The 9,861-nt window shown below is 33.5% G+C and overlaps 1 protein-coding gene across 2 annotated transcripts; it reads left to right on the plus strand.

The window, feature by feature from the left end:
• Window positions 1-615: 615 nt before the first annotated feature.
• LOC306861228 (protein mono-ADP-ribosyltransferase PARP12-like) lies at window positions 616-5,978 on the plus strand. Of its 2 annotated transcripts, none has more exons than XM_079403379.1 (8): window positions 616-1,036; window positions 1,751-1,886; window positions 3,333-3,588; window positions 3,668-3,760; window positions 3,860-3,986; window positions 4,933-5,101; window positions 5,176-5,296; window positions 5,388-5,978. In XM_079403379.1, exons 1-8 carry the CDS (start codon window positions 705-707, stop codon window positions 5,486-5,488), a joined length of 1,335 nt encoding a protein of 444 aa, XP_079259505.1. In that variant the 5' UTR covers window positions 616-704; the 3' UTR covers window positions 5,489-5,978. The 2 variants fall into 2 exon arrangements, with proteins under 2 accessions (XP_079259505.1, XP_079259506.1); XM_079403380.1 differs by having other exon boundaries at window positions 812-1,036; window positions 1,755-1,886.
• The last annotated feature ends 3,883 nt before the right edge of the window (window positions 5,979-9,861 follow it).

A 9,861-nucleotide genomic window follows, 5' to 3' on the forward strand; every position in this document is an offset into this window, starting at 1 on the left:
TCTAGTACTTTTTACCTTTGTGTTGCTTACTGAACTTTCTATAAAAATTTCTACAAAGCTGCTTTTGAAACATATAGGTTGTGAAGCACTATATAAAAATGACAACTATTAGAATAGACACATTTTCTATTTACTTTACTTTACTTTACTTTACTTTACTTTTGTCATTTAGCAGACGCTTTTGTCCAAAGCGACTTACAAATAAGAAAAAGTAACTAAAACTAAAAAGTTACAACTCTATAAATACTATCTACCCACATATTTAAGAAAATAAAGAAATTAAATAAAATTAACACATGCATATAACAACAACATTTCAATAATAAACATATCAATGAAAAAATTAAATAAAAAGCTACTACTATCCCTATATATTTAGAGTGAACATATATCCATTTTAGCAATGTATCATTTGTTTGCATAAATACATATGCGTTTATTGCAGAATTATTACAATGTGCATACATAAGACATAAAACAAAAATAAAAAAAGCCTGTCATAGAAATAAACTGCAATGCTGAAATACTGTAAAAGTATAATCTATCCATCCTCAGGCTGAACGACTTTTATTTTGAAAAGAACTGGCACTGGAACTTGGCATCGACTCAATTTCCGTTTTCATTTCTGAAGAAACGCAGAATAGAAACTGTACTATTAACAACACTAGACAGCAGCCCAGCAGTGGTCTCAGATCTGCGCAGACATGTCGGGCTACTCTCGGATCATACATTATGCGACTAGCTTATTATGCAGCAATAAAGGCTCTATGGAACTATCTCAGCTGCACCAGAAGGTCCTCCAGCGCTTTGATATCTCCGAAGAGGATTTCTGGTATATCGTTAAGAAATGCGCCCGCTTCGCAGTGGTCCAGAGCAAACCCAGAACAGAGGACGGAGGAGAGTCTGACTGCATCGTCGTCGCCAAAACATCTCTGAGACTCTGCAAGAAATATTCCAAGAATGAATGTTACGAGTGTCAGGATTTACATCTGTGCAAATATTATGTTTACGGGAACTGCAGATATGGAAAAGGAAGGTAAGGTTGGTAGAACATATCTAGTGTAATATATTCCTATAATAAATAATACAAGACTAAATAGATATATTTATGAATAACAACAGCTATTAGATGTCATCATGTAAGTTCACGAGTTTAGTGGCATGAAAATAAAAAAATTCATAACTCATGTAATTTCTGTAAGACCCAGTGATGTTTTAATTAATCTAAAATAATTTTGTGTATATTGCTGCTTTGAACATATACGCTACTTTTTAAAAGTTTGCACACAGCTACTTATTTATTATTGCTATTTTCCACATTTTACAATAATAGTAGGCCTACAGTGAGTTATGAAACTTGTGATAATAAACAGAGATTCGCCAGTATATTATTTTAACCCGATTTAATTACATTATTATGTAGAAGCGATTAATTAATATTAATAATATATATTAATATGAATTGTGTTTCATTAATATTAATAATAATACCCATCAATGCTATTAATAATAATAATATTCATATGTTTTAAATGTAATATTAAGTTTAATGATAATTTGGTTATTATTGTCTCAAAAAGCAATGATAAAACAGTTAAAAATCATTTCTGCGTTTTGGTTATTACATATTTATACATGAAAATAATCAGTATCAGTCATATAAAAGCAATATCAGTCAACCTCTTACACAAATGAGTATATGGAAATTATCTAGAGCCCTAAAATCAGTATATGCTTATATGTTTGCCAGGAAGGAGTGTAAATTCTCCCATGATATCCAGTCACAGCATAACTATCCCCTGCTACGGGAATGTACGCTTCATGAACTGAACGAGGATGATCTCTTCCTGCTTCTGCTCCAGAATGACCCTGCCCTACTGCCAGAGGTGAGGAAATGCAAACAGGAAGGCTAAAATAGCCACCTAAATGTATTTTGGACTCCATTCTCATGAGTGAATTCCTCCCCGAAGCCTAAATCATGCGATGACTGGGATATTTCTGCATTCCAGGTACCTCTCCTGCCGTTTGAAACGCCGTCCTTCGTTTCTTTCGCTGCGCGCTCAGTTACGAGAAGTTTTCAGAGTAGAACAGAGCTCATGTAACCCGCTCAGACGTTTGTTCTGGCATGCTTGAATCAGCGAATGGTTACACCCAAATATACAATGAAGTAATTGAATATTCGAGTATGTAATTAGTCCATCAGAACGCAAAAGGAGCTTGTTTTCTGCGTTATATCCTGAATAAGGTGCAATCTGATCAGTACCATCAGTAAAACGCCTGTAATCTTAAAAAAAAGCACAAAAAAGCAAGACAGCAAGATAAAGTCAACCAGTAAGTCATCCAAGTGAAGTTCTACTTCCTCAGCGTTCCAGTCAGTATGTTAATGTTGAGGGGAGGAAAAAAAACAAAAACGTGGTGAATTGAGAAGAGAAAAGAGTTGTGGTCCGCGGTAAGGACGAAGAGTTCCAGATGGTTCTAAGATCTTCAGGTGTCCTAAGTGTGTTTCTACAGTTTGGTTTGGACAAAAAAAAGAAAAAAAAAAAAAAAAGAAAGGAAAAAAAAAAAAAAAAGGAAAAAAGGAGAATGTCCTGTAAACAGGTAAAGTAGAATGTTGCACTGTGATGCACTGGTTTATTCTAGAAATTTCACTGTATTTGTAAGGCATTTAATTTGTTTATTTTAATTATTAATAAATGCATTTGTGGTTTTGAATATTGTAATTTGCATATACACTACCGATCAAGTTTGGAATCATTAAGATTTTTTTATGTTTTGAAGGAAGTCCCTTATGCTCACCAAGGCTGCATTTATTTAATCAAAAATACATTAAAAACAGCCATTCTGATTTAAAATAAATATTTTCTGTTTCAATATATTTTAAAATGTAATTTATTCCTGTGATGGCAAAGCTGAATTTTCAGCATCATTACTCCAGTCTTAAGTGTCACTTTATCCTTTAGAAATCATTCTAATTAGCTGATTTGGTGCTTAATTGCTATAAATTATTATTGGTGGACAATTATTAACAGTTATTATTATTATCAATGTTGAAAACCGTTTTTTGCTTCTTTATTTTTATGGAAGCTGATACTTTTTTTCAGGATTCTTTGTTTGATTTGTTTGATTCTTAGACGTGATTATTAACACTAATAATCAGAAATGTATATATTTCGCAACGTATTACTGTTTACAGTATTTTTGATCCAATAAATGCAGACTAGGTGAGCATAAGAGACCTCTTTCCAAAACATTTGAAAAAAATCATAATTTTTCTTTGACCGGAAGTGTAAGTCTGATTTTTAAAGACTTCACCTCATGCTGTGTGTACACAGGTGTGTGCTCACTATAATAAAGGCACAGGGCTTTTCGGGGCCTGTACCTTTATGGAGCGCTGCACTAAAGTGCACATTTGTCAGCACTTTGTGCAAGACGACTGCCTGTTCGGCCCCAAGTGCAAACGGCTGCACAGTTTCGACGAGCACAGCCGCAGGATGCTGGAGGAACGTGGTCTCGGGGGAGACATCATCCATGACCTGCCCTACATCTACCAGAACGTTTATCGCCTCAACTCACAAACGATAAGCGATGGTAAAGGCACTTATATGCGTTTACACATATTAAATATACAGTAATTCATATTATACACACATATTCATATACATTTCAGAACTGATATCTGATCAAGGCGTCAAACCGGCTGCTCAGATGGAGAAGAATGAAATCTGTCTCCACTTCATAAGACAGAAATGCAAGTTTCAGGGTTGGTGTCCATTTCATCCAAGTTACCTCTGCTAATCTGGTTTTCTTTAAGCCATTCACATTAGATTTAAGTTGTAATGGTTTTGTTTTATTGCTTCAGAGCAGTGCGTTCTTGTCCACTTTAATCTTCCATACAAATGGGAGGTTAATGACGGGAAAGGGTGGAGGGATTTGAGAAAAATGGAGGAAATAGAGAGAGCTTACTGTGACCCAAAGAATGAACACAGGTCAGTACAAATGCACATGCATTTGTTTGCTTAATATTTGTTCTTATTGCTGTCAAACAATCGTGATTAATCGCATCCAAAATAAAAGTTTTTGTTTACATAATATGTGTGTATTGTGTATATTTATTATGTATATATAAATACACACACATACAGAATATATATAAAAAAAAATTACATGTATATATTTATATTCAGATAATTTATATCATATTTAATATATGTAACATGTTTTTCTTAAATATATACATGCATGTGTGTGTATTTATATATACATAAATCGTATATACAGTACACACACATATATTATGTAAACAAAAACTTATTTTGGATGTGATTAATCGTGATTATTCGTTTGGCAGCACTAATTTTTTTCCCCGTCTTTTTTTCTTTTATTATTTTGTTTTTCTTTTATTTTTGTTCTAATGGAGGGAACTTAATGAGGATTGTATGTTTACTATTTTATATTTTATTTATTGCTTTTTAAGGGCTTTCTCTTGAAATTGAATAACAAAAATATCAGAAAATATTTTTTTTAACTGATTGTATAATGCATTAGCCGTGCTAAATTATTTATTTATATATAATTTCCTATTCTATCCTTTCCAGTGTGAGTTTAGGATAATTGAGAATGAGACACTATTATAGTTTTTCTTAATATTTTGGATTATTTTTGTTTTTGTATTTTCTGTTTAATTTTAGTTAAAGTTTTAATAAATTGTGTTTTGTCATTTTTAATAGTTTTTTAAATTAATTTATTTGTATTTGAGTTATTTTAGTACATCAAGTTAAACAAATGAGAAATGTTGCCTTGGCAACTAGCTGAAATAAAATATATATTTTAATATAGTTCAGGAAATGTTTGTTATTTTAAGTAACAATAGTTTATTTTATGGTTTTAGTTTTAGTTGACTATAATGACACTGATTGCTTCTCTTGAATTCAGTCCAGGCTCGAGACCAGTGGATTTTGGGTCCATGACTAGGAACCATGACCCTGTTCGCCGACTCTCAACGATCTCCTCCGTCTCTAAACCTGCCCACTACATCCTAACAACAGATTGGATTTGGTACTACAAAGGAGATCATGAGAACTGGATAGAGTATGGTCAGCCGGTGAGACTGGATTGCAAACATACTCCCATTTGAGAGGAATTTAAGGTCAGGTATAAAAAATCATTTTTCTTTAGGATGACAAGCAGCGTGTGACGTCTGTAACGTCCCGAGAGCTGGAGAAAGCATTTCAGGAGGACAGCAATGCAGAAGTTACTGTCATTAAGGGAAATAGGCATTACTATGTCAGTTTCCAAGGTACTACACGTATAACAGGATTCCTGCGGTCATTGAAAGTATTATTTTATATTATATTATTTGTAAGTATTTGATTGTTCTCTTTTTACAGATATGTATCAAAGAAACCCCAAACACAACACAAAGAGGAGGGTGCGCAGACGACCACGCTTTGTGTCTATCAATGAGGTGGAGGCTAAAGCTGCCCAGTGACAGACCCACACACACAAACACACACTGTTTATGTACAAGAGGACTGACATTCAAATTATGAGTTACTGCTTAAGTTTTGTGACACGCTTCAATTCATAATTTGAGGATGTATAAATTAAATACAAATGCCTTGATTAAAATATTAAGAAATCTTAAAATAATCTATTATTTTTAACCAAAATTTACCTATCTTTGCCAAAAAAAAAATGTGGCTACATTTTAAATTTTTTAAAGTGCTTATGATTTATTATAGCTCAAATAACTGCTCATACGAGAGTGTCTTTCCTTCAAATGGACACATTTAGAGACTGTGACTTTAAAATAATTTTTACTTTAATTTTTCATGCCTGGATTTGTCTGGTGTGCCTTCAGTAAATGAAGTATAAATGAGGTACCTTTGTGAGGTGATGTAGATCAACTCATAAGGTATAAACTTGCACTTTTTTTTTCCATATCATGTATTCATCAATAAACACTCCCTGTTTTTCCTATTTAGTCATTCATTTGAATACAAAAAAAAAAATCATTTTTTTCTCAGTACTTTTCTCAGTTCTGCAAGAAACAGTCATCGCAATCATATGTTAGCAGCACCAAGGATTTAATTTAGGTTCATTTGACCTCTAAAGAATCTTTGAATAAATCAGGAATCTTTTAATCCTGGTGTATGTCAAAGAGAATATTTTCTTTGGTAAGTGTTGAGGGATGTGCCCAATATAATATATCCTCTAATAATTCAATAATATAATTTTGTGCATTTTGCCTAATGTGCTCCCTTATCCACCAAACACTACAATGATGTAAAACATCTCAATTTTTAGTGAGTGTCAAATGCTTAAATCTCCCTAAAGAGGACCAAAAAAGGTATGTATCCTACATAATATTATTTTATATAATTACTTTACTTATAAAAATAACCCAGTTGATACTATAGCAAAACTGTTGTAATTATCCCTTGCAAAAATTAACCATGGTTTTACTACAAATAAAGCCAAAAAACATAGTCGCTATAGTTAAACCAAGGTAACCATGAATGAATCATGGTTTTGCTATACTAACCATAGTTTAACCATGGTATTTGTAGTTAAACTGTGGTTATACAAATGGAAATCAATACCCCCCAAAAAACATGATTACTACTATAATAAATCCTTTGTTAATTTTCGTAAGGGGTGTTTTGGGATTTTGATTATCATGGATAAAATAAAATTACTATAGTAAATAAGTCTATGTTTAATTTTAGCAAGGGACATAAATATGAAATTAAAATTAAACTTACTAACGTAGCGTTAAACGAAATTTATGACCCTCCCGAAAGTAACAGATAAATATAAATAAAAAAATAAATATAGCTGGAAGCAGCAATTACCGGGGTTCAAGCAGTCAAGGTGGTCTTGGCCAACCTGGATGTATGGCTGACAGTTAAACACATCCAAAATGGAGAATAGGCTCACAGACACACAACACACATACACACACACTGAAATAAAATGATTAAACTAATATATTAATACTCTATGAGCATATTTACACACACAGACATAGACATACATACACATTTTGTTGCAGATATAGATATTTGAAACAAGTGATAGGTGACAAAATTTATTGCAAGTCTTCTGATTTTAAGAGTTTATGTGTAATTTTCAGGTTTCTCTGTGATCATAATATGGCAAAATTGTAAAAACTGACATATCTGTATGAACAAAATGTTAAACTTAATTAAAAGTGATTTTAAATGTTATAACAGTGATTTTATAATATCTGCATAAGAAAACCTATTAACAGTATTGTTTTAGTGTTTAATAAGCCTATTAGTGGTCTTCCGCTGCCATCTAGTGGTTATAAATGGGAATTTATCATACAACACTGTTTTAAGCTTTAGAACTATTAAAGTGTTATTTTTTGCCCAATCTCTCTTAACTTTTGCATGCTTATTTACAATGAAATCATGCATCGTGGAGGGCTTTCTTTTAGGATTTTAGTTCTTTGGGTACACTATGTAAAGAACATATTATAAAATGACCGTTTTATGGTTGTCCAAATGCAAATGTTCAACAACTTTTTGATAATTATTGACCTAGAGAGTCTAGAGAATAGTACTGCACTGATTTGTTTGATTTTGGTTTAAAAAACTAAGATTTGTTCACAAAAGTATGTATTAAAATAATCTCAAATATTTAAAGAACAGTTAGATTGACAGCAGTGATCCTAGAGGCAAAGTTGTTCAGAATGAGGAGATCTATCATATTATATGAAGATATAGTGTATAAATGAATATATGAACATTTTATTGCAATTGGAGGTCATTTACTATAGAAATTCTGTGTTTTTGAGGCCTTTCTAACTTTTATAGGGCCACCTATGGTCCGATCTCCATGAAACATGGCATGCTTATTAACAGTCATCTGACACGTTTTCACTAACTTTAGTAAAGTTTAAAGTTTTTGTTTAGGTTTCATGGGCTTATGGTTATATGTGGCCACGCCCCCTTTTTAAATGAGCTAATTATAGCTAACCAAAGGACAAAATTCAACATTTTTCGATAATTATTGATCTAGAGAGTCCAGAGATTATTACTGCAGTGGTTTGATCGAGATTGAGCGAAAAAACAGGGACTAGTTCGCAAAAGTAGGTTTTTAACATATAATTAATGCACGATTTGATTGACAGAAATGGTTCTAGAGGCAAAGTTGCGTGCTTGAGACCTTAATAAACAATACGCTCTGATATCTATGCTCAAGTCCTTAGCATTTTTACAAGGCTGAAATAAGATGAGCGTATGAGGCTCCTGCTGATAGCCAATGACAGTGTCTCCTTTATTCTGTACGTTTCTTATGAATAAAGCCAAGGGGCGGGTCTTTGCGGAGCGCCGCAGATATCAAGAAGCGTATTTCTCCTCTGTGGAGTGTTTTATGCCGAAGGCATGCGCTACCAACAGTATCTTTTAGAAGCGGCTCACGTATTTATTTAAGCGGTGCAATTTGTCCAGCGTGTTCGCAGGGGATGGGATCTTGGGAAATGGGCCGTGCATGGGAACAGCAAGAACCGCTGCTTTACAAATAGATCTACACCGGATACCGGGAAATGAACCACGCACGAGCAACGAACTGGATACCGTCTATACGAGGAGCTGTCAGCATAAATATATGATATGTTTCATCTGATTTGATCCCTTGCATTGATAGCATCGATATTCTCTATGTATGGCCGTTCTGTCATCATGATATCGGGTGTGTAAAGGGGGCGCGCGCGTGAGCCGCATCCGCGCGAGGTGCATCTCAACATGACAGGTAACGAAAATGACTCCGCTGTACGGTGCTATTCACCTTCTGTATCCTTGCATGTCGATACCCATTTAAAAACACCATAAATATGTGTCATATGATCTGGGTTTGGGGAGATCCTGCCGGTATGCGCGTCTAAAGATGCTGTTTTTCCATCTTTGACCCAGTGCATGCGCTTAGTCTGTTCCTACACCCGCCCTTTTCCATCTGTACCGCTATTTATCTGCTTCAGATCTATAACTGTACCTGTCTGACAAGATGCGCGCGACATTAACCTCACGGGATCCTGGGCCGCGCGCACCGATGATCTGTCGCTATAACCTACATTCTCTCAGTGTGGATAGTGATTTTATGGCGTTATAGGTTTGCACGGCATTGAAATACATGAAAATATACATGCTATGGATGATGCATGTGTGATAGATAGATAGATAGATAGATAGATAGATAGATAGATAGATAGATAGATAGATAGATAGATAGATAGATTTTCACTTGATGAATTTATTATTAAATATTTGTGAAATTTACTAGCAATTTCTGATTGAAAACTGTATCTACCTATTTTTTTTAAGATAGACAGACAGATACATAGATAGCTAAAGCTGGTCTTGTTTCACAAAATGTAGCTTTTAATGATATTTGTGATGTGAGTTTAGATAGCAATAAAACATTTGATAGAGCTAAAATACACATTTAAACAAAATTATTTGCATAATTATGAAAAAAAGTAATTCATTTGACATTGGAAGATTTAAAAAATATATTATTTTAAAAAGTTCAAGTTCAATTTGAAATCACCGACCTTTGATTGCAGACTTTGGGATCTTGATCAATTGGACACGGTTTGAGGCATTTCTGAGATCTTTTCTTAAACTTTTGACTCTTAACGTTTAGAGAAACATCTTCAGCCATTTGCTCTTGATTCTTCTTGTCTGTAGGAAGACTGCAACATATAAAATAAACAGTATATACAACATATTACCCAAGATAATATATACACAGTATATCAGACTGATAAATGCCAATAATGGAACCGAAAAACCTATATATATATATATATATGATTATGGTGATGCTTTCAATTCA

The sequence above is a fragment of the Barbus barbus genome (genome assembly GCF_936440315.1).
Source record: "Barbus barbus genome assembly, chromosome: 42".
Classification (NCBI taxonomy): Eukaryota; Metazoa; Chordata; class Actinopteri; order Cypriniformes; family Cyprinidae; genus Barbus; species Barbus barbus.